This window comes from Stegodyphus dumicola, chromosome 7, assembly GCF_044657685.1.
Source record: "Stegodyphus dumicola isolate Sdum_Otavi_A_Nest chromosome 7, ASM4465768v1".
Classification (NCBI taxonomy): domain Eukaryota; kingdom Metazoa; phylum Arthropoda; class Arachnida; order Araneae; family Eresidae; genus Stegodyphus; species Stegodyphus dumicola.
In genome coordinates, this window is record NC_140774.1 from 7,382,653 (window position 1) to 7,409,614 (window position 26,962).

The 26,962-nt window shown below is 33.1% G+C and overlaps 1 protein-coding gene across 1 annotated transcript in view; it reads right to left on the bottom strand.

Moving 5' to 3' along the window:
* Positions 1–290: 290 nt before the first annotated feature.
* The window catches only part of LOC118192377 (acetoacetyl-CoA synthetase-like), a 59,091-nt gene continuing 32,419 nt past the window's right edge, over positions 291–26,962 (bottom strand). The window contains exons 12-18 of the mRNA XM_085819855.1: positions 25,604–25,726; positions 20,661–20,774; positions 16,893–17,018; positions 9,157–9,226; positions 8,321–8,379; positions 6,436–6,638; positions 291–706 (exon numbers count right to left, since the gene is read on the bottom strand). Of these exons, the coding sequence (XP_085675981.1) occupies positions 566–706; positions 6,436–6,638; positions 8,321–8,379; positions 9,157–9,226; positions 16,893–17,018; positions 20,661–20,774; positions 25,604–25,726 (836 nt within the window). The 3' untranslated portion in view covers positions 291–565. The remainder of the gene's footprint in view (positions 707–6,435; positions 6,639–8,320; positions 8,380–9,156; positions 9,227–16,892; positions 17,019–20,660; positions 20,775–25,603; positions 25,727–26,962) is intronic.

Consider the following 26,962-nt stretch of genomic DNA (forward strand, 5'->3'; position numbering starts at 1 on the left):
AGTGAAATATTAAAATTTAGTTTGGACTTTAAAATGATATATATTATATTAAATACCACCTTGATGTATGTATGCAATGTTCCATTTTAAGAAGCAAAGTCTTCGCTATAAAGCAAATCTGCTATAATATCACAGCTAATCGCTATAATATTACGTAATAATTATAATATAAAGCGCTCATAATAAATTTCCTTTTAGCTTCTTTATTGCTCATTCTAAATTTTTGAAAATGAGTTCTTACTTGAGTATGCATAAATAACTAAAGCTTAAAAGAACAAATATACTGTAAAAATATTTTCATAAATTTAATAATAAAATTTATGCATTATTTTAATAAATAAAATAAAGCAATTTTTAAGAATGACATATGCGTTTTAGTAGCATTTAGGAGAAAGATATTTTCGTAAATAGAGTACGCATTTTGAAAGTAATGCATTAACCCTATAAAAAGGTGTATTGAAAGCCGCTAGTATTAATACGCCTTCAAATTATCACAATATATTGCGATATATTAAAAGTACAGAGTACAGGGCTTTCATTGGATATCATTGCAGAACACCAGACGTCAATCCCAGTTGCGTAGCTCCGGTCTGTCACAAAAGTATTTTAAGCATTCAGGATTCTTCACATTATTCACTTGCGGAATGTGATTGGTTGCTACGATCTTCCGAATAACACTTTCTAGTCTCTTGTTATTCATATTATACTGAAAAGAAAGAATGTAGTTTCAAAAAATGGTAACGTAATGCTGAAAATTTTTTGATGAAGTATGCAAACAATCATAAAAAATGTAAATCATATCCAAACTAATTAATTTAATAGGTTAATTTTATATCACAGAATTATAATATTAACTAACTAGCTTTAGCTAATTTCTTGTCAGTAATGAGAATTGCGTTCATAACGTGATGGGTGCTCTCATCACAATAGAAATCCGTATTCACACTCTTATGCTTACATAGCATATGTTTTTACATCTATGAATAATGGAAATTAGAAATCTTTCAATTTTCTGATTAAAATGTTTCAAATTTAAGTCAAATTATATAATATAGCAGCTATCACCTTTTGCAAAAAAAAAAAAAAAAAAACTTAGCAATGAAGCATAGTAAAGATATCCAAAATGGAAAATTATGAGAACTGTCTTTAAATTCTTCTCGGAACAATACAATGAAAAAATAAAAGAATTGTGTTTTCTATTTATTTCGGTTTCCTGCAACTGTAATCCTTATAACTGTAATCGAAACTATTTGTTATTCAGACGAGTATCAGAACATAAAGGTTGATGATGAATAAGCATTATTATAATACATGAAGTAATACTAATGCAACATGCATTTATTTACATTAGAATGAAAGGAAATGGAACAATCATCAAAACATTTTGGATACGTCTTTTCTTGCCGTCGTTTAGCTTTCGTCTCATTGCGCACTCATTTAGATGGCGCTTTTACAATTATCTTACTCGGTTCCAGTTACAGTTCCTACATTAAAAAAATTCCTACATTCCTAATGTTTACAAACTAAAACATTCTGAAGAAAGCGAAAATATGATAATTCGGTTTACTCCAGAAACGAAAAGAAAAGGCTTTTTGAAATCTTTCGGAAGCTTGGCTAACATTAAGGTAAAAACTACTTTTGTATATTCTCATCATTAACACATTGTACAAATAGCAAATGAGAATGAGGTTAGTTAGAATCATATATTTTACGCTCAAGAAGATGAAATTTCGGAATTCTTAGTTGACTTTGCCGTGATATGCTTCCCAAAGGAAACTATTCATTACGTAATTATCTTTAATTATTCATAATCAATTGATAATCTGCACTGTTATATAAAATATCCTGAAAATAACTTCATACCTCGTTATTCAGTATCCTATATTCAAAATATATTTTTCATGCATCGCTTAGCTTTCCATTTTAATTTTTCTCTGTGGCACCAGAAAGTAAACGTATAATCCGCAGATACTGTGCCAAACCTTAGTGCGTTCTGAAACTAGTATTTGAAAAATAATCTAGGACGTCTTTTTAGAATACTATTTTTATTAAAGTTAATTGCTTGGCTTCCTATTAGAGTAATCCGCAGATTTTGAAAAAAGGATTTTTCTGTTAAAATGCCATACCTAGGCTTCTTCAAGCTATGTTTAATACTCGGATGTCGCCTCTATAATCCCTAATAAAACTATTGCCAGCACGTTCTGCTGAAGTCGAGTTCGATATTGCAAAAATATTTCTGAAACTCTTGACAGGTGATAAGTGAAAGTAGATGGTAACGCCCGAACCCTGCCACCGATTAGCAGATTCAGTTTAGGGTATGCACATATTTGTAGATATTTGTAGATATATGGAACTAAAAAGATGTGTTTAAAATGTTTTCTAAATTCTGGTATATTAATTATTGGCAAGTACTGGGTAAAATAGGGCAACGACAATTTTATTTAAAAAAAAAAAAAAAAAAAAAAAAAGGCTGCACTGGCCTATCCAAATAAATGTATCGGAGTTCTAGTAGAAGCGAATTTATATCTCATTGGTAGAAACTATATAGAAATCGTTTAAAATAGATAATACTTTTTGGAAACTTGGAACTGATTGAATCTCCTCCGGGATAGGGTTGTTATGTTTTTGCAATGAACCTTTGCTTGCAGAGGGCTGATGAAATGATCCAAGTTTTCGCTTTGCCATTTGAGATGATGAGCTTCAATGAACAAGGAACAAGAAAATAAATGACTTAACTTTTCGATGTTTATAAATTTGAGCTTGGTGTTTTAGAGTTGTTTCTTTAGCTTTAAGCAAAGCAATTCCTATTCACTCTTGTCCAAGGCAGGTTTGGCCTTAATGATTTCTTAACAAAGCGATTTGTACATTTTGTTGCTCAAGCTGACTTAAAAGCTCTCACTTGCTTTTATTCATTTCGATGTGGAAGTCATTTTTACAGTTTTGATTCATTTCTTATTAGGGGTTAAAATATGATGCTCAGTGACTGACTTAATTTACTAAAATTATAGTTAGAAGTAATTTTTATACTTCTATTAAGAATAATAGTAATTTTCTTAAAAGTATTAAAACTGCCACTGACCCTTTTCAAAAACTGAAAACAGAATGATATGATTTTCATCTTCTTAACTTTTAAATTATCCCTCATTAAAAATACTGTCTTCATAACTGCTTCTAACTTTTGTGGTTATCAGTTATTGATAGTAAAATCATCACATGTTTTTTTCGTAATAGATTACTTCCGCATTAAACTCTCTTTAGAAAGATATTAACAAAACGGCTATTTCTACGCACTAAAACAATGTCGTGTAACGTGTTTACCACTTTCAGTAGATGTATTTCTCATGAACATTCCTCTAACATCTCTGAGGAACTACTGTTAAAAGCTCAATAAGATTTGAAATGCTTTTGCATAAACAGTTTTAAACTCACTTACACAAAACACACTTATACAAAACACACTTGTACAAATACACTTACACACATAGATATATAAATTTTACTTTCTTGAGAATCATGTTGCATTTTTAAATACATCTTTACAATTAGTGAGCGATGTTTTCTTTTAAAACACAAAGAACATATAAAATTTTCATCTGATTTCAACAAGGAATGGAGTTGTTGTTTGACTAATAGTATTAAACAAATTTTAAAGTCAAATATGAGTGCAACATACATATATATATGCTAGTCTATATGTATATAGTCAAAAATAGAATTAACCTGCATAAAAATAACTATGAAATCCAGCGTAATAGGTATGTTTTGTGTCCACATTTATAGAAACACTTTCTAAAAATGATAAACATAGCGCATCAATATGTTGGCGGTTGTACGAGCTAAGGAACGTATGATTATTCCACAAATTTGTGCATGTTTCAAAGGAAATTTTGAATTTTATTTTTAACCCATTTTATCCCACTGTCCTATTTAAAGGACAGCTGAAAAATAGCATGTAGAAATCAGTATTTGCTTGGTGCGAATATTTTGCCAGCTGGAATATGTAGGGATATGTATTAGCATCTGCTAGGGTGAATTATATGTCTCGCCCCCTCCCCCTTTCTCTGGACATTTTGATTATTCATCGCATTAGTGGGCGTGGTTTGTATTATCTCTTTGTGGTTGTAGAATTCGTTTTCAGTTTACTTTGGACACTCGGCTGGGCATTTTTTATGTGAAAGTACTCTTTCCTTATCATTCTGGTGATTGATGAAAGCTATATTGTGATTAGGTGAGTTTTAGCGCATTGTTTTTTAACTGTCCTCTAAATAGGACAATGGGACGATAAGTATGCAATTGATGCGTTCTTTCTCTCTTTATAAATAAGAGTAAAAAAATTCTAGTGTTCCACCCCTTCTGCGTTATATCAGTGCAAAGGTTTCTGAAGTTAGAGGAAGCATTAGAACTATTCAATAGTTTAGATTCAGATGAGAGCGACGTTCAAATTGCTGTGTTACCAGTGAACTAACTGACGAAGATGAAGGGGATGAGATTGAAGTAAATACTGGTGAGATTATTGTAAACGATATTCCTGGGTCTCTGAAGGTTATAACTGGTGATAGTTTCCAGCCTGAACCGTCTAGTATTTCCACAACAAAGAGTAGAAAAAACGCTAAATGACACCAGTCATCTTGGATAAAGAATAAATCACCACGATATACAAAAGGGAAAACTGAGGATGAATCAATTGCAAGTGACTTGCTCAATCAGATGGAAACTGCATTGAAAGATAAAACTCCATCAGAGCTTTTTGAGCAGTTTTATTCCAGTGAAGTCTACTATCTCATTGTAAAAGAAACTGTGCGATATGCAACAGATGTAAAAAACGATCACGATTTCTTGACCACTGCTAACGAAATACGTGTTTTTATCGGAATTTTGCTTCTAACTGGTTATCATTTAAATACCTGCGAACGTGACTACTGGTCAGATGCTGAAGTCATTGGCATTACCCTGGTGAAAAAGAAAAATGCCATGTCACGACACCGCTTCCAAACGTTTGTAAGCCTATACGTTTTGGATATAAACTTTGGGCTCTCTGTGGGAGCAAGGGATATTATTACAATTTTTTCTCTAATTGTGGTAAAGAATCTGATGCAAGAAATGATACTCCTCTTGGTACTCGGGTTGTGATGAAACTAATAGAGAATATTGCGAATCCTTCAAGCTACACTTTATATTTTGATAACGTTTTTACTAGCATTGATTTTTTGAAAAGTCTTGGTGAACAGGGTTTTCGAGCTACAGGAGCTACCATACGAGAAAATCGGATAAACCACGAATCTAAGAAGAACGAATCTTAGAAGAATCTAAGTCTGTGCAGAAGAAAGAAAGATGCACGTCTGATTTTGCATTTGACGAGAAATCTGAGATTTTCCTGGGGCGATAGAAGGATAATAGTACTGTAAATGTTGCTACTAATTTCAGCACTTTAGAAGAATTCTTTGATGTGAAGAGACGAGTGAGAGGACACCGTGAAGATGTCAAATTTGATAAATTCTTACAACAAACATATGGGCGGTGTGGATCACCATGACTGGTTGGCTGGACTTTATTCCATTAAAATTCGTGGCAAAATGTGGTACTGGCCACTTTTTATACGTTCTCTGGATATGACTATGGTAAACGCCTGGATAATTCACAAAACTCTGAACAAAAATGAAGCTCTAAACTTGAAGGAGTTTCGAAGAGCTGTAACAACAGTTTATCTGAAACAAACTGTGATAAGAACAAAAGGCATACAAATACGAATCGCCGTTAGGGGGTTCACAAATTACTAATCCGAGCATTCAATGTGCAAATGCTAGCTACTGATGGTGTAATGGCCTTGAATTTTTAATTATTTATTTACCTGTATATGAGCTTTAAGCGTATTTAATTTCAATAAAAACAGTCACTTTCTGCATGGTGGGGCTTTTTTTCCCCCAAAAAGAGCGTACGTCAAATAAGAATGAAGAAAAAGAGGAGAAAACAAAATTCGATGATTTCTACTAATTCAACAGTTCATTGCACTTCTGTAAAAGTTAGTTTGAGGAAGTTATTTTGTTGGAGAAAAATGTTTACAGTGAAATGGAAGAAGAATACATAAGAAAATAAATGAAAGTTTAAGATATTTTTCCGAATAGATTGTTTAAGGAACAACAAATTTTGTGTCTTTCAAAAGTGTGTAAATAAAGACTAAATATGTACCTTTCCAGTCTGCTGTAAACGTTTATATAATTATGCACTAGTTTCATCTAATACAAATAATTTGTAAACATATGAAAATCAATTTTTCATTTAAAATTAGATGGGATAAAAACTAATTTAAAAAAAAGAAGATCATTTGCTTTCTGGAATCTTACTATGGAAATCTTTTTCCTAATTCCCTGTAATGAAGTAACTTTCGGTTACTTAATTTTATCTGAAGATTAAATTTTCATTTTTATTTTCACTTACGGGAATGTCGGGGACTTCTAATATGACCTGAGGTACGCAGTCTTCCCACAATTCTTTTTCGATGGTGAGGGCTATCTCTTTCCTGAGCTCAGGAGTGAACATGAAACCTGGCTTCAACTTGACAAATAGGACCGCTCTGCATTCGCCATCTTCTTTGCTTTGGTTTACACATATATAATCCATGATCTCTTCCATTCCGTGTACTGTAAGTAAATAAACTCATAACAAACAATTAAGGCAAAACGATATAGGCATTCAGATATTCATTCACACGCCAACTTGAAATACAGTTAAGATTAAATACCCAAAGATATAATTTAATGCTTAAACTTTGTTAGGAAAACTGTTTGATGTACTACATGTACTGTAAGAACTTCAGAAACCTGACGTGCAAAAAAAAAAGTTTTTTCGAATTGTATATTAATTACCGTGTATTATCGTGTACAATTTGAGAAAGTTTAAGGAATCTTTCATTACTGAAGTTTAAAGATCGGTTTACATAAGTTCAAAATGATTTATAGAGATGTTGCATTAAACATCAAAAAAATTATTTAATTTCATATTATATACATTAATCCAGTTTCTTAATGTACATATACAACTTTTCTCAGTTTTTCTAGCAGTTCTCAGTAGTCTCTGCGAAAGGGGTGAAAGTTATCTATTCCATTTTCCTTTTAAGGTCAATTTAATACATCTGGTCGTCCACTATATAAAACGGCGTTTAACTTTTCAAATTGTTGCCACCAAATATTATAGCCCTGCGTTGTATTTTCAGAAATTAAATAATGAAGAATTTTCATGAATATGTTTTTGTTTCTCGCACTGTGAAAAAGTACTATAGGCCGAAACGGGATCATTTATATAATTATTTGTGTTACGTATAATCGGAAATATTGTAGTATAAGTTTAGCAACAGGAGGTTGGGACACAAAAATTTCACCATTTGCTGTACAGATACTACCTGACCCATCACACTAACTGTCCATCTCCGCCCCAGTTATGAAGAGAAATATACAGAGGGACGGTAGAACAAAGTAATATAAATGTATGATATGACTAATATATGCATAATAAAAACTGAAATAGGGTTCACATAATGCAACAGAGCTCCCCGGTGTAAAGGAAGGTGTAATTACTCATAGATAAGTTTTATAAGCTAACATTTACGTTGCATGCATTTTCTGCAACAAATATCATAGGTTCTTTGAAGCAAGAATCTGAACGAAAAGTTACATTTTGATCAATATAATTGTCAATGGTTTCGCAAAGAGTATTCGTCTCATTTCTTCCAAAATCGAACAGTCATATAAAAAGTGGAAACCTTCTTCTTCAAAGCAACCTTTCTGCAGCAATATTTGGCACTTTTTTATCACAGAAGCTTTGGAAATACTATCCGTCTTGCCAAATCTGCATTTTTATTGTTCTTAAGCTGCATTTTCCCAGCATTTCCGAGAGGAATAAATCTGCATTATTCTTTTTTCTCGTATTGCATATTTTGCTGTTTAGTAAGTTTGCTGCCCATTATAACGTAGACCCAAGAAATTTGAAATTTGATTTCCGACTTCATTTATTATACCCGTTGAAGACAAAACTATTAAAAGAAACACTTTCTTCTTAGGTTACGAAACTGAAACCAAATCATACTTTTTTCACATGAAATGACTAGCAGCAGAACACAAATGACACATGTTTAAGGGCTTTATTTCAAAATGGTGAAATCCTTTTTTTATGTTTAAGATTTCGTGTAGGAAAGGGTGATTTAGAAGTATAAGATCATTACAGTACCTAAAATAAATGTTTTCTGTTTGAAATTTTCATTTTCAATCTTAGCAACCGAATTTAAAAGCAAAAACTATTATCTTTGTTTAGAAAAATGCACACTTACTGGCAAAATAAACATCGGCAGGGGCAAACCGGTCTCCATTTTGTACCAGAATTTCATCACTGAAAAAAATTAATACCTAAGATAAAGTAAATGTAAGAATTACGACGCGTGTAATCAGATTAATAGATTATGTTTTTTTTATATTTTCTTTTAATAAAGAATGTAGCATTAAGTCAGATAATTTACATTTTTGCACTGAGAGTATGATAAATAGCAAAAACAAAAGTGTAAAAACTCCTGTAATCATTAAAAACTTCATCTTTATTAAGGAATGAAACCAATCATTCATAAAACAGATACTATTATTATCATTTTTCAAAGCAAATAAAAACTAAGATAAATTAGATTAACTAATGACTCTCATATTGCAGACAACATATGCAATACAATTGGGGAAAACAAAGTTTAAATTTGCTAAAACTAACAGCTATTAAGCTGCGAAAAGAGGAAAAATATCAATTCAAAATAAAACTTAAATCTCAATACCACTTTAAAATGTGTAATTACTGCATTTAGAATTTCAAAAATATAATTTAAATTGAACATTTATGTCAGTTTTAAAATGGAGGCACTTAATGTTTTCTAAAAAAATTGCTTTTAAATCAGTTTAACATATATTTAAAATGAAATAAAATCGCTAACATTATTACCTTGAGTGAATTTTAACTTTCTTTGAAACTTAATACTTCACGTCAAATATTTCAGTTTACTTAACTCTAACAATTATGTTTAGGTTAAACAGACGAATTCAAACTGAGTAGAATTCACCTCTAAATCGAAACAATTAATTAAAACTTTTGTGTTGCATCAAGCGATATTATAAACATAGGATTCACCTTCTTCCAATCACGAGCAGTCCCTTCGTTTCTGGATTTATCCAACCTTCATCATGCTGACACCAGGCACCTGAAAGAAAAGAGAATATTCATTCTATGATAGGAAGGACTGAATTCCAAAATCCTAGGCAGAATAAAGAATTTTTGGGAAGGAAGGAGACAGCCTGCTTCTAATTTTGTATTAATAATCCTTTTTATTTTGCTTTCCTGCCTGGAACATTTAGATGATCAATTAACATGTAAAAAAGTAATTTGTACGAAATTCTCATTGGGGACATTGAGAATACTGGTCACAGACCTACGATATAAATTTTAGAAAGAAACCAAATCGATAGGCTTACTAATTATGATAGTTTTAGTCGGTTGGTAACGGTTAGCAGATATATAGAAAATTTACATTTTAACGAGAGCCGTCTGCAAGAGACATTTATCCTGCATTTAACATTTATCCTAGAAAGGGAATACTAAGGAAAGCTTTATAATATAAAAATATTCTTGATGAAATTGTGACTGGGTTATGACTTAAATTGGTTTAAAACTGACTGGGTTATGACTTAAACTGGTTTAAAACTGACTGGGTTATGACTTAAACTGGTTAAAAAAATCATTCATTTCAGAACTGGAAACCGTGCAAGATATACCCGTGCACAAAATTAAGAGAATTTGCAAATTATGTCTATTAAACGAAAGATATTAAACTAAAATTATGCCGCCAAAGAATTATACTAATATTAAGAGTCGAACGTGTAAGCGTACACAAGTGTGTCTGCGGAGCTGTGATTGTGGAGGTGTAAAAGTGCATGAGAGTTTTTCGGCGATTTTTGCTCACGCATTCTTCCACGACATTTGCCGTGTTTCTCACAACAGGTAGGTAAATTTTATAAAATATCAGGCAAAATGAGTATTCACAAACGTACGGATGCCAGAAGATGTAGAATAAGGCCAATAACAAGCGCAGGTGACTACGGAGCTCAATGTAATATCTGCAGTTTGTGTAAACATATTCAGGACACTGGATTCATATCGAGAAGACCTGGCGTAGATCAACCAAGGTCTACAACAGCGAATGAGAATCGTTACTTGGCACTTTCAGCGAGGCGACACAGCACTGGTACAGTTTCAAAGCTCTCACATGAGCTATATATTGAATCATGGTCTATAGTTGACGAAAGACTACATGAGATCGGGCTGTATCGCCAGAAGACCCGCTGTTTGCGTTCCGTTTAATCCAGACCATAAACGAGCACGCTTAGCATAGTGCAGATAACATGTGCCTTGGACCAGACTTCAATGAAACACTGTGCTTTTTGTAGAGGAGTTTAGATTCAGTCTGGACACTTATTCTCGGCATTCCTGTATCTGGAGAGAATCTGGAACACGATATGACCCTTCCCTCATCAAGGAAAAGATCAGTGCAGCGTTGGAAGTGTAAGAGTTAGTTCAGACACTATGTTGGACAGCTGCACAATCCTGTATGTGCTAATATGAGATTAAGGCTCCCTCACTACTATGAGTAGGGCTTGATAAAGCTCGATGATTTGAAGCTCGGTTAAACTCGAGCTCGAGCTTGATTGTTTTTTCGGGCTTTCGAGCATTTGAAGTTGACATACTTGCATTACCAAAAGACTTATAATAGACTTATAATTAAAATATTTTTTAGAAATTTAAAAGAAACTTTTTCTTTACTTATACATTTATTTATGCATTTATATTAATGCAAAAATATTTTAAAAACACCAGTGCATCTAGTGATTAATCTGATAGCTTCAAACTAATTTTGGTGCAAAAATTGTTGGCCACGGAAAACGCCCTCTCAGAATTAATCGACGTTGGTTTTATACTGTAAATAGCTTCAAGTAACCGCTTTAAATTTACAATCAATTCATCATTACTTTTTGGCAAAGTAAGTTCTTAACTTGATTTTTTTAAAGCGGTCACCTTCCGGTAATTTGCCAGTTGGAGCTTCTAATAGTACTCTAAGTTGTTCTTCAAGAGAAGCACCAACTTTGGTAGCTGTTTCTGCTTCTCTCTTCAAAGGGCAGAAGCACCAACTTTGGTATTTGTTTCTGCTTCACTGCTTGATTTTTCATTTGATGAATTTGGTGATGAATCTGGTGACGGAAATAAATGCTTTATCAAAGCAGCTGCTAGTTCTATAGAAGCTTTTGATGGCGTTTTATTTTAAGTTGTTTAGTGAATTCATCAAATCTATGATGTTTTTGTTGATCCTGCTATTGATGTAAAAATCGATATTCTCAGAAAGAGAACTACTTATTTCAGATTCTTGTTCAGTTAACTTCTCTCGCATAAAATTGATAGAAATATATGCTGTTCGTACAGTGGCTTGTTTTTCACTCATAGCGTTATCTGCCACTTCAATTGGTTTTAACGCCAAGACTATCGATTTTATTATTTCCAGGTTTAAATTTGTTAAAAGACGTTCAAATCCAAGTTCAATGAGTACATCCTTTGTAACGTCATACAATTTTACAAATGTTTCAAGCAATTTCAGCATTGAATTCCATTTGGTTTTACAATTCAGAGAGAGTTGTTGCTCTATCTGTGATTTTTCTCAATTTTTAGACTTGAACAAATCTGAACGCACAATAGAATTTTTGAAAACAATTACGACTTGTCTCACAATATTTATGTTTTCCTTGAACGATTCATTCTGTAATTCAGTTTCATTAATGCTGAAACCATTATCAACATCATTAAAATCATCAGTCTCTAATGAACTTTCCTCTGTCCCTGATTTTTCTCTATAAAAGGATTTTGTAACAGCCAAATGCAAGGTATGCGCAGGATATGTCTGATAAAAAGCAGGTGAGTCTTTTCCGAACTTGATCATAACACTTGCTCCATCCCCAGTACAATACAATATCGTGCTTAAATGATAGGCCGAAATATTCAAGGTGCTCTTCTACAAGTTTTTTTTTTTTTTTTTTTTTTTTGCATCGCAACTTCCAAAAATTCTTACCAGTCCAAGATTGATGCTTTTTTGGAAGAAAGTATGCAGATTTACATTCAGGAATCTCCGGTTACCGATGCTGGTCCATTCATCCATGGTAATGGAGAATTTCTTTGATTAGGCAATATCTTTTTTAATATCATTTTTTTTTTGTTTCACAGTTTCCATATGGTTATGAACAAGAGCCATTACAGATTTTTCGTTGGCTGGAAGCTTCATATGCCTTAAGGCCAATGTTTGTCGAATAAACTCTGACTGAGTGATTTGACGAATTGATAAACCATCTACTGCAGCCATTTTTGCAACAATCTCTTCAATTGATGTTTTGATTCGAAATTATCCAAAGTTTTTGTGTTTTTAGCTGGTACCTTTGCTTTGTCAACGTCAATGTTACGAACGCTGCTTAGATGACGACGCATTGTTGACGTATTTCCATTTAAAATGGAAATTTTTTTATTGCATTCACTGCAGCCTGCATAATTTTGGTCTGCCTTGGCGAAATGACTCCAAACGGTTGATCTTTTGTTTTTCGGCATGATTACTATTAATTCTAGAAAAAAATAGAAAATACTATTCTAGAATATGCCTGTATTCACGGCTGTACCTCCAATAATATTAACCATTTTTAGCGAAATATTGTTAAAATTTCGACTAAATTTGTGTTGCGATATTAGTAATCGCATTCTTGTTGGTTAAAAGGAAGTATAGTTTTCTGTCACGTCCGATGCATTAGCTTTCTGTCAGGTCCGAAGTATTCCGAAGCTTAATCCCGTTCTATTTGTTTATGATTTATTAAAACATGATCTGCTTGTATCTCTGTATTTCTGATCATGTCTCTGTGTGTATTTGTTTGCGTATTACTCTGTAATAAATGTTTGTTTTGCGAAACACGGCCTTTTCAATGTTCAACAATTTGTAATTTTGTTTTTTTAATGATACTAAGAAAATCATTGTTTAATATTACATACACGTTACTACTTAAAATTAAAAGTATATTGTTTCTATCGGTAAAGATTAAAAATCCTTGCATTTTTATGTACTGTACTGTATATACTGTAGGAGGCAACAAATTCATCTCTTTACCAAAATAAGTTTCAACACTGTTCAGGTAAAAGTACTGATAAAAGCATTATTTTACTGTTTATATTTATAATCCTTTTATTCTTTAGCTTTACTTATCCCTAATACAATTAAAAAAGTTTTAGTTTTTATGTATTTAAAAAGGAGCAGTTTTATGACACCAATAAAATGTCTTCTAGAATTCTTAAGTAATATGTTAACAAATAAATTAAAAATAAAATATAGAACGTAAAACATTTTGTATGTACAAAGCTCGAAAGCCGGTCGGGCGTTGATTCGAGTATCGAGTACTCGAAAATGACCAAAATTTATCGAGTATCAAGCTCGAGGCTAAGCTCGTTCCAAACTCTAACTATGAGATATAGGGAAGATAGAGTCTTATGTTCGAGTTTTCAGGCGCACAGTTGGTCCTAGGTTCCTGTTAATGGATGACAATAATCGTCTACATTGGGTTCAGCTGGTCGACGATTACGTGGGAAGTGAGGATATTCGCCGCATGGATTAGCCAACCAGATCTCATGACCTTACCCTACAGAACATGTTTTGGCAGGACAATTTCATCTCGCCGTCCCCCTCAGAGGACCATCCCAGAGTTGAAAATTGCCTTTTTGCAGAAGTGGGATCGACTACCCGAAGGTCTCCTCGACTGCCTCCTGTCGAGTATACCGTCACGCTGCTCTGCCTGTCTGGCTAAGAGTGGAGACCATACCCCATATCATATTCTTTTTCAGTTCGATATCACGAAGTGCATTTTGGACACCCCTTCACAATGATTTTCACTAATAGTCATCCGTACATAAAATTACTTTTGAATGGTACAACACTTTCTGTTTTAAATGTAGATTCATAACAAATTTCATTAAAATTTCTCCATTAGTTTTTCAGAAATTCGACATAATGGGCAATTTCTCTTAGTTTTGCACATGAGTATAGATAAAACGTTTATAATTTTGGGAGTTTTGAAACGAAAAGAACAAACAAAGAAAGATTTTTAAGTGAACCGAAGAATTAAAATAGTGCGTCGTGAAAGAAAACGGCAGCCGCACCAGTAGTTCTGATAGCCGGAGAATCATGACATATCAAGATATGGGATTTATGTTCAAGAAATCGGTACTCGGGTTGCAAGATATGGGATTTCTGTTCAAGAAATTGGTACTCAGATTGCACAGAACTACATCGTGTTGCAGTGATGCGAGTATGTAATCCATAGAAAGTAGAGAAAATTGCAATGGCCCTTTTAGAGCACTGAATGAGATTTCATGCGCGCATTGCTATTATGGAAGTACTTCAGCTCAAGAATTTAAGCATGTTGATGCCTCAGCTTAAAGTATGTTGAGCAACAACAGGTTTTTTTATATGGTGTTCTTCAATATCGTCTACAGCATCAGGCTTCTGCATCACCTTGGAAGACATAAATGTAGATACGAATGAGCATCGTCTTTAAAACCCTATCTCTCTTTTATTTGCACTTTCATGATGGTCGTAACACACTCTACTAGATGACAATGGCAACAATGCTAACAAGTATTCTGCATTATTTATCGTCTCAAAAGTCCGGCAGTACTGTTATGGAATGTCGGTAGTTTCTAATATTAGTTCCGGTCAGGCTACAGTTGTAGTTATCCAGGATGTCTTCAGTTTTTCTGTCTATGGCGGATAGACACTATTATTTCTGTGTACACCAGAACTATTAACCATTTTTAGGGCGTCAATGCAGACCTCAATGAATTATTTGCAGTTCTTCAAACGAGCGGTTTTACTTTCTTAAGGACATGGAATGTGCATGTCTGTAGGTATCTTCGTCAAGACCTCAATTCCTTCCTTCCATGATCATTCAATAAGTGAACGGGCAGTAACATAAAAATAATTTCTGAAACAAGTTTGCTTATCAGATATTCAAATTTTCTATGGTGACCGATAAAATTTTCTGTCTAAATATTATAATAGTTTTTTTTTTTTTTTTTTTTTTTTCCAATTCTGTTTTTATGTAGTAGAAATGAAGATATCGAATGTTACGCACTTTTACATCGGTTGAATTCCAGCAATCCTGCAAAAGCTGCGATAGCTAACGGTCTACTAAGGCTTGCTTCCAAAGATGGGATGATGTTTAAATCTGTTAAAAAGGCTGCTAAGTTTTATAATGTTCACGTGAATTTATAATGGAATTATTGGCATTAACCTGCGGTAATTTCTCTTGTGGAAGTTAGTAGTACAGACAGCTGTTTATTTAGTTAGAATGACAACAGGTACAAGTTCAGTATATATCATTTAAAAAACTAAATAAATATGTGTTTTATACATTGCCATTATTTATCCCTTTTCAAAGATCAAGTTATCTATCGTGACTATTAACGCGCCATTTTGGGGGGGGGTCAAGGATTATTGCACACCTTACTTTTGAAATTAGAAAAAGTGAATGTTGCTCCGTTAAAGCTGGTACCAAAACTTTATCATTTCTTTCAAAATGTGATAGGATAACACATAAATAGTTTTTAATTTTATATCCATCTTTGCAGATACTAAACTCGCTTATCAAGAATTTAGCGAAGTTACATAAAACTAAGACGAAAAACTAATGAATATATTCTAATGCCATATGTATCCATTTTTAACGCAAAATCTGCAATTTTTATTAGTCAAAATCATGTATTTGCGTTTCGAAATTTGACGAAACCATGTATTTGCTTAACAAAATTTGTCCTGGAACATTTTTGTTTTTGAAAAATATTCCACGGGAAGGAATCTAATTTTTATATATGATTCAGTTCGTAAATATTAATTATTTTATTTGTTTGCTCTTTTTAAACTTTCCTAGACGTTTTGTACTCTAAAACATTTGCCATTTGGAAGGCGATGCGCTTAGTTCTATGAGTAAGAGTGCAAATAAATGGCTTTCAAATAGCACGATAGCTGGAGAGATAGAAATACAATAAGACTGTTCCTCAGGTAAAGTCTGAATTGTTTAGATTAGTAATGTCAGCATATACTTTGATTAAGGAAACATAAAGGTACAACAACACAGACCTTGTTTTAATATATAAGAAGACGCTCAACTTGATTCGACTTCAAGTTTGACTATCTTCTCAGAGCAAAGTATGGGAACGTTCAGTGTATAAAAACTAGTATTAATTGACAGAGATATTGTTCTAACACAAGTGCTTTCAACGATTCATGAATATCGGCTATAACTGTGTCGAATAAAAGCGCTTCTGCTAAAATCAACATCAATCAAAGTCCGTTTTCTTGCAGTCAGTTTTATTTGCCGTCCAGCTGGTATGGTGGTTACTGACCCTGACTGTCATAGCGATGGTCCCGGATTCAAATCCCGGGAAAGGCATGTTTGCAACTGTTCACTTCATAGGAGACAACGGTGGCCACTTATTAAGTGCTTCCATAATGAAATGGCCACCAGTTTCAGCCCTTGTAGTGGCGCAAGGCTATTAATAAAAGGCCCAGCCAATTCAAAACAAAAGTCTTACTTGTCATGTCTTTCTATAACATTTTCCATCGGAATGTTTAGAAAAAAGGAAAACTTAAATTCTTTTTAAGAAGAAAAACTAATATTATGTATGACGGACATTCAAATTATTTAAAATTCAAAAACTGCTTGTTAGGCATAAATCATCAATTTCAACATTGAGAAATCTATTAAACTTCAACAACTGAATTTAAAATGTTATTTTACCTGGATACTTAGAGAGATATATTTCCTTTATGAGGTTATTATTGATATCCTTCCACAAGTAAAGAGGAAAACCTGGAAATGGCGTTGTAAATATTATTTCGCCCTTCTTACCAGTTATGGTCTGACCTAGGAAGAAAAGTTTAAAAATCTCGTATAATTTCAATTCGTAAAAGTTATTCAACTCTTATACACATAATCTTAAGGCAAAAAAGCAAATTTGTAATAACCGGTTAGCTAAAAGTTAGTTAAAAAAAATTTTAAAATGTATGTAAAAATAAGACAATAAATTAAAATCCCTCCATTTTGATGTGAATACCGCATAAGGGTTTCCGTTTTACACTTATTTAGAAATAAATCTAGGATTTTATGTACTTAAAATACACCAGAAAGCAACCTTAACAATTGACCAAAAGTAAGACCGGTTTTGGATTAACGCTGTTTTAATAACATTTTTCATATGACTGCTGAAAAAAGGAATTTCCTAAGTATTAAAACAGTTATACACATTATATTCTAAACTGTATATCCTTATTAAATATTAATTGCAAGTGAAATCTGCTGATATTCTTTTAGGAAGTATATAAATGTCCTTATTAAGTTTATAAGATATTTTCTCCGTCCTTTCCACATGTCATTCTCTACGCGTCTATTAACTGGAAGCATAAAAGACGCGTATTCCGAAGGTCCGGAGTTCGAGTACCGGTGAAGGCATTGCATAGTTTTCACGTATCAGAATCGATATAACCTAATGACTCTGCAAACTCGTCAAAATGTTATATTCAGGAAGAGCTTTTTATGATATCTTCAGAAACATTAGTTAATATAATCCGCTTATTATATATTTAAATCCCTTGTCCTTATATACCTCTATACTCTTATATATTCCGTTATCTTATATAACGTTGTACTCTTATAGATTTCACTGTCTTACATTCGGTTATGCTCTTATAGTATATTCTGTATTTTATATGTATATTCCGCTTTCTTACATGCCGCTATATTTTTATATATTACGCTTATTATACTATATTCTTCTCTCTTATATAACCGCTATACTCCTATATATTCCCCTTATTACATATTCAACTGCCTTATATACCATTACACTTTTATAAATTCCACTTATTATATATAATCCGCTCTCTCATATACCGTTATGCTGTTATAAATTATGCAAATCTTTTCTGTTTTAAGCTCATTAGAACAAAGGAATTATCCCACAAGACATGTCTTAAAGAAAAGCAGTTTCGGTTTCGACATATTAAAAACTACAATAATATTCTTCGAACAATTTTTAGGATAATTAAAACTAAATGTTTTTCATTTTATTATTATTATTATTATTATTATTATTATTATTATTATTATTATTATTATTATTATTATTATTATTATTATTATTATGCAAAATGACAACACTAGTTTATAACGATGATTCTCATTCAAAATTAATTTTATACCATACCTACAAAACACTAAAGTTCTGCTGTAAAAAGTTTGGTGAGAAATATTTTTGAAATTCTTATGCTGCTAGAAAATTTTCAACGTGGATCCAACAATCGTCACCAAAACAGTAAATTAATCATCATCATGGTTTTACTTTTCGTTCTAGCAAAATGTCTTCCTCACAGTCTTTTAACAACGTAATTGACAGCGGCAATGATTAGGCAATGGAACAAAACGACATCAATGAAAATAATAGTTTAGGTTACTTGAATACTACCAAGCACACGAGAACTATTTGCTTAAGCGGAAACCTTTTGTGCTTGCTTTATAGCTAATAAGAAAGATTCTTGGAGAAAAGTGTAAGACGTTAGATTTCCTAATTTTTATAAAACTGATTTCATTAAGTTTAAAAAAATGCTAAAACATAAATCTTCGCGTCATTTAAAATACTTTTGTAATTTGAAGTATATGGCTACGACCAACGGTTGCGAAAGTAAAGGCGGGTAAGGACTTTTGTGTATCAAAGTGTATAGTATACATACAGTGGCTCGAACAATTGAGAATACATCTTACTCTTACTTGATAAACCTAACTTTCAACATAAGTAGCATATGACCAAGAAGCGTAAGCACGTTTTTATTTTTACTCATAACAAATAGTTTAGTTTTGTTTAGTTTAAAGTGAAAATAAAGAACAATCAACCGAAACATTTTTAAATGAAAAATTCAGAAGCATTTTAAATAAACTTATGCAAATTCTTGCTTCAAAAAATTAAGAATACACCAATGGAATTTTTGTGATATGTCCCATAAAAATTGTCAATATTTTTTTGCATGTTCTTTAACTTTTATAATCTCTTCCGAACATCGTTGTACTTATTCGACCAACCTTTTGGTCGTATACAAAAATATTTTATCCTATTTTTCTTGCAACACTTGCTTGAAGTGCCTTTTGTTTTTTATTTTGTGTTTTTAGACCTCTATTTTGAGTGTGACCCACAGTTTTCTATGATATTGAGGTCTGGGGACTGCGTTAATGTGTGTAACTGCTGTTTCCAATGAAAAACGACAACACACTTTGACGTTACTTGCCATGTGTTTAGGGTCATTTTAGTGCTGGAATGTGAAATTTCCATTTAAATCTAACTTTTTAGCACTTTCTTTTATATTATTGCTGAATATATCCAAGTAAACCATATGATTAATAATGCCATCTATAAAAACTAAATTTTCTGTCCCAGTTGAAGCCACACAATTCCAAACTATGACGGAGCATGTTTAACTGTAGGACGTAAATTGTTTGGATGCAAAGCGGTGTTGGGCTTTCTCCACATGGTGCGACGACTGTCACTGCATAAAATGTTGAATTTACTTTCATCAGTAAATATAATATATTTACAGATGAAAGTAAATTCAACTTTCTTCCAAAATTCATTCGTCTTCAATTGATGAGTTTTTGCAAGCTCCAAACGCTTTTTCTCAGTTTGCAAGCTTATGCATAGTTTCTTTCTAACTTTTACATCCAGCTTGTCTAATTAAATTTCGCACAGTTTCAGCACTTACACTTCTGCCAATAATTTGAGAAGTTTCTGCAGCAAGTTTGACTGCACTTTCTTTAGGATCAATCTTGATATCTTACAAAATTTTCCTTAGGAGGTCATTACTCAGAGTACCTTTTCTTCCACTTCCGCCTTTATTTTCAATCACTTAATTAGAAATAATTGTAAAATAATTGTAAAATATTAAAATTATTTTCTGGACACACATGTGATTTCTATCAACAATTTGATCTATTTCACCTTTTATCTATTACCTACCAACAATTTTATCTATTACCTTTTTTAGTCAACCTTAGTATGAATTCCTTACACCAATACTGCTTTCTCTTCGAGGAACCATTTTCTGTTTAAAAGTGTGGCTTTCAATTCATATAACAAACTTCATCACAAAAGCGAAAAGATTTAAGGTAAGATTACGCAACATTAGATTAAAATAATAGGCACGTAGAAAAAATATAGTGGTAGTTAACAGGTTTTTTTTATTGGTGTATATAAAATACACCAATAAAATTTATTTTTATTGCTGTATTTAAAATGCTTCTGAAAAGGTTTTCATTTTAGGAATTTTTTTCTTTGATTGTTCTTTATTTTTACTTTAAACTAAATCAAATCTTATGAGTAAAAATAAAAACATGTTTCCGCTTCTTGGTAATGTGTTATTTATATTGAAAGTTAGATTTAACAAGTACGATGTATTCTCAATTCTTTTAGCCACTGTATATATATATAGAGAGAGAGAATTTACCAACTGAACAGAAGCTTACCATTCTCATCAACTACACGAACATCCATTCCAAGAGCAGGCACTTGAAGTTCTCCAGCGTAAACAGGCAAATTCATGTCGGCCCCTGTGAAACATCCAAATGTTTCAGTAGCTCCTAAAATATACCAGATGTTTTCCATTAGCGATAACTGCCATAGAAATGGTTTCATATTAGGTCAGGATCATTTGACATTATATATATATATATGTAAGATAAAAATATATGAATCAGAATCATAATATAACTATAAACATAAATTCTTCCTCTCTATTCTAAAATTGTAATAACTTCTTTGCATTGCGTCATTTCTAGATCACTCTATGATCGGCGCAGCTCTGATGACGTAATCATTGGGAACTGAAACTGTCCTTGTAAACCAAAACTTTCCTCTTCGCGTGCCTCCATCTTGCATAACGATGCACTTCAGCTTTTGTTCTGTGCTGTGCTAAGATGTAATTTCGCTGGCTTGCTTTCTATCTCAACAATATCAAAAATGAAAATCTTCTGTGGAAAGGCACGACTAGAGTGCCAAGTGATTGTGGCCACAAATATCAGTTGGAAATAAAAATGGAATTAAAACTGCCTCGACTGCCAAGTTCTTTAAATACTACGCAATCAAAATTCTTCTTCAATATGGATCTAATCACGCATCCACAGTGTTCCGGCTTTTCCTTGTGCTTTTATTATTACATATATATATATATATATATATATATATATATATATCTTATTTATCCACTCTGTTACTCGGTTCAGTGAGCTCAGTTTCTTTATATGTTTGTAAATTGTGCATTTTTTGCTTTAAAAAATGATTGAATTATGCTGTTCCTATCTTATGGTTAAGGTTTTTATGCCTTTAGTAAATCTAAATATGCAATATCTGTGGAGTTATCAACAGTTTAAAAGTTGTTTAAGTGCAGCTAAGCCTAATGGATTTTGCGATGGCGGACATGTTTGTTTACATTTCAAACTTGACAAAAAGCGGATTTGTTGCCAATCTAGAGAAACTAAGCAACACAGATAACGCCTCCTTTTATATTACGAATTAAATTATGCTTAGTCCATTCTGGAATTTATTCGAGCAAATAAGTGTTTCAGATTTACTTCGTAATTTTTAATATAGATATTTTGAGTTTTTATGTGTTTTTGCCTTATCGGAAAGTGAGAACTGGAGTAACTGAATGAGAAATACTGAATCGTCTGCGAAAAACTGTTTCTTTTTTGTTTTGTTTGCTTAATTTCTTTTATATATCGTTTTAGATTTATTTTAGTATTTGAATAGAGCATGTGGCAACGATTAGATAATTCTTCAAATGATACAAATTTATATGCATTCTGAGCTATAATATGGACAAAATATAACGTTATTAAGTGAACGTAGAGCCAGAGTGTCGCTATGGTAAACAAATATAGTGAATTTTAAAGAGTTCATTTATTCTATTGTGGTTTATGCGCTGTCGACGAAGTATATTTAATTTAATCCAATAAGTTTAAATGAAATGCAAGAAAAAATGCATATAATTTAATATTCTGTGCAAGGAAGTCATGTGGTGTACACATCAGATTTTTTAACATTTTGCCTGTTACCTTTATTTATTAAATATCACGTTCTTCGATAAAACGATAAAATTCAGTTGAAGAGCAACATCGCAAAATAGTTTTAATTTGAGCATACCCTTTAGAATTTCCGATAAGCAGTCTCACGCGCTGGAGATAAAAATGTTTTTTCCGTACGACGTTGCCATTGCTTGCTTTGAAATACTTGAGTTGTTAATCAAAAATTCGTTAAAGTTTTACAAAATGTGAAATCGATAAAAAACAAATTCCAAATTTCTAATTTGGGCTTCCACATGCCCATATTCGCAGTAGGATTACGTCATTCAAAATTCGATGGCCCTATGTACCGTTGTTTTATATCACAGTGCGAGAAATATACTTACATTTATGCAGATTTCTTCAAATATTTATTTAATTTCTTCAAATATAATGCAGGACTCTCTAACATTTGGTGGCAACAGTTTGAAAAGTGAAACGGACATTTATAATGAACCAACGCAAAATCGCTAAACGAGAACAATAGTCCTTCAGCAACAAAGTCCCTTAGGACTAAAAAGAGTTTACTTTATGGAATAATTTGCTAGTACCCAAGAATTTCCTTTTCTTTGAGTGTAGTAATTAGTAATTTAATTGCATAATTAATACCATTAACTCCATCACTTCTTCTGCAGGATTCGCCACTATACTTCCGAATGAATTAATTGATTTAGATTGTTTTTCCACGCTTATTATTGCATTCAGCGTCTAAACCAATCGCCTTAATTCGACAACTAAGAACGCAGTTCAAACGAAAACCGAGTATTTGTGCTTAATCTTTCTTAATTGGACAAAATTACGTTCTCTAATTATATTGTTTTCAACAATCTGAAAATAGTTAATTATTCATTTCGAAATTTTAAAAAATCCATATTAAATGCCAGATTGGAGCTTCTTTATTATTATGATCCTGTTACGTAGATAGCACAAATTACCATTAAGTTTTAATTAAAGAATGGAGACGAGAAGCTTGTTTACATCTCGCATACAGTTTGTGGTTGCCATACCTTCGCAACTACTTTTAGTAGCGAAATATTTTTTTCTTCCCTAGGACGTGTGCCTAGGGACCCATAAACTTTCGCCTATAAACCTATATTATCTCCCTTGTTAATAGACTGGGGACGGGGTCACTTAATGTCTAACATAAGCAGGTGTTTGTCTCACGCCTTCTCCAATCCAGAACAACAGCTCCCAGGGACAATAAGAGATCCGCCCTTAGGAGTATATATATTTTAAGCACAAGATCTTGCCTAGCTATTGGCTTTTACACTCATGTCCATAAATTAAGGATAATTCGGAGTCACGCGGAAATCGAACTCTAAAATAAATATATCACCTGTAAAATCACTACACGCATCTTCAAGAATCATATGCAAATTTCAGGAAGTAACCAGATGACACCGATGGTACGTCACAATGACGAGAGTGTAAGAGAGTGATATATAAGGAATACAGGCAAAGAAGTAAAATTGTTCGCAGGCGCTTTATAAGCATTTCAGTGCAATAACCGAATAGTTATGATACAGAGGACGCATTTGGATGATTTTTTATGTGATAGAATTATCGGCCGTCTGTAATGTGGCCGTACCCAACTGGAAGTATCAGACGAACTTGGAATTGCCCAGAGTGTCATCTCCAGGCTTTGGCAACGATTCCAAGATGATGGTAATGTGAGTAGACGTTACAGCACAGGTCGCTTCAGAGTTACAACGCCAAATGAGGACCGCTATTTGGCAGTTACTGCCAAAAGAAACAGGCGGAGCACAGCCTCAGACCTGTCTCGTCAGCTCTCTTCAGCCACTGGTACGACAATTTCACGGCAGACCGTGTACAGACGCTTAGGGCAAATTGGTCTATATGCTCGTAGACATGTTAGATGAGTTCCACTTACTGAAACTCACTGTCTCCTGCGGTTAGCCTGGAGTAGAGAGCATGCATAGTGGACATCGCAACAGTGGTCTTGTGTGATGTTTTCCGACGAGTCCAGGTTTAGCTTGCAGTCTGATTCTCGCCAGATTTTCATATGGAGAGCTCCAGGTACCCGTTAGCACCAAGAAAACATCATTGGACGACACCGTTACGGTGGTGCAGGAGTGCTCGTTTGGGGTGGAATTATTCTGGGTTCCAGAACTGACCTGCATGTTCAAATTGGAACCATTACAAGCCAAATCTATCGGGACGTCATTGTGTAACAACATGTACGTTTGTTTTGGGGCGCCATGGGCGTACAATTTGTGTTTATGGATGATAACGCCCGTCCTCACCGTGCAAACATCGTAAGCGAATGCCTTCAATCGGAGGATATCACCGGTATGGACTGGCCAGCATTCTCACTGGACATGAATCCAGTAGAGCACGTGTGGGACATGCTTGGCCGACGAGTAGCAGCCCGTCAACCTCCTCCTACATGTCTACCGGAACTTCAGAGAGCATTGCTTTTTGAATGGTGTAATATCCCCCAAGATCAGATCGATAATTTGATACTCAGCATACCTAGGCGTTGTACGGACTATATTTCATCGTCTGGGAGACATACAATGTATTAACAATCATACCAACCATGTAATATTGGGTTTTTGTAAATAGGGTTTTTTTTTTTTTTTTTTTTTTGTAATTTGTTCCATGTAGAAAAAATCGCTAATTTTTTTAATAATATCAGACATATAGCATCTTTTTTTTTTTTTTTGCTTTTTACCTTTTGTTTAATAAATACGCTTTACAAATAAGTCAAATTTGTTTTGCTTCTAACTCTTCCTTTGCCTGATTTTGCATTATCCTTAATTTATGGACATGAGTGTATATTGGTAATAGTAGCTTTCGTAGTATAGAGTGGCATCCCCGGCATTGTTAATGAACTGCGCCCAAAACTTCAACCCTATTCTCGTTGTGTACAGAATAATAGAGACCATAGTTAGGACTGCCAATCATTTAGTGACAGTTTGCGATGTATGTTGGTGGTATCTATATAATGGAAGCTGTAATAAAAAGGAAGTACCGGTATATTTTATTTTAAATGAGATTCCATTTTCAATTATGTAAAATTTGTACGGGTTTTTTACCGCTTTTAAATAAGATTATGCTTCCGTTGCCACTGTACATAAGTTTATCATAATAAATAAAAGTATCGCTATATCGCTACTTTTCAAAAGTCGCAATAACTAATACACAATTTATAGTTTTGGAATTTGGAAGATAAACTTGTAAACGATATAAAGAAAATTATGTAATATTTGAATGCAAAATTATGTTGCTTGATATAGCCTACATATTCATGAATAAACTTTATGAGTAATTCAGATATAAATAATACATATGTAGGATTATACAATAATATATTTAATTATGCTTACCGTATAAAATACCGACGAACGTATCCTCGCCAGCTACTCTTTGGACAAACTTGAGATTCTGAACTTTGACCGGACTTCCTCCCATAAGCACTGCTTTCAAACATTCTAAATTAGAACCTGGGCCTAGAAAGATATGAATGCTACAGTCTCCTTATTGATTATAAAATACATTCACAAATAAAAGTCAGCAATGTTTAAATTAGTGTTGACACATGGGCAGTGTTTGGAAAGATAAATCATCGTGCTGAGGCATAATGGTGCTCCTACACTTATGAAGTTTATTTTCTTACTTGAACACGCCAACCTTCACGGAAGTGAAAGTACCTTAGTGCTGAGGTATCAATGTGCAAGCAGAAGCTGCGTTTCCTTGTAAATCGGGAACAAAGAACTAATACTTCATTTGCATAGTGGTGACGCAGAAAAAAAGGTGCCCGTATTTTATTTTATTTATTTATTTTTTTTTTCTTTTTTGCCTTTAATAAGTTGGAAATTGATATCCATCAGCCTTTTATTGCGGGGGGGATACTCTTATGACCGTTCTTTTCAAACAGTTATCAACTTGTATAAGGGTGCCTGCATCTTTATGACAGAGAACCGTTGCGCAGTGGTCCCATTTTCTTTAAATGTAACCTAGATATGGGCTAGTGATGCCTAGAATGTAATTGCCGTAGACAAATAGGCCTTCTGATAATTATTATAATCAAATAATCCAAGCTTCTTAGTTATCATAATCAAGTACAGTGTATTCTCGATTATTTGTGTGCGAATTATCCGGCTTGAAGATCATCTGTGCGTGGCGGTTCCGACTCACACAAACACACAACGCTATGCGCCTAGTGCATCAGAAAAAAAAAAACACGTGCAAGTCCAAACATGAGCTGCTTCTTTAAGTTAAATTTCAAACATTAGTTCGTACAATTCGTCCATTATCATTATAATGGTAATGATAATGGAGAATAATCATAGAGCCACTGCTTACCTGTGGCCTAAACCTCTTCCCAGCTCTAATTAAATAAATTTCCTTTGCAAAAAAAGTGAGTTTTATTTTCATTTCATCAGAGGATTCTCAATAGTTTCTTAATCCTAGCCAGAAGAAACTTCCCTCAGAACTTGCTCATGGCCTCTTGGTCAAGCAAAGACATCAGATTCTTCAATGATAAGATAACAGTAAGAAATATGGGATCTTTTCCATTGCAGAACAAACCTGTGAAACAATTTTCGACAGAAAGATATATGCATAAACGTTGGCTTTTGGTCACCATTAAATTGAAAATGTTATTCGCAATTCTTTTAAAATTATTCATGCTTTCAAAGTAGAAAAAAGATTAACTATTATTATTTATTTATATTGAAATAACT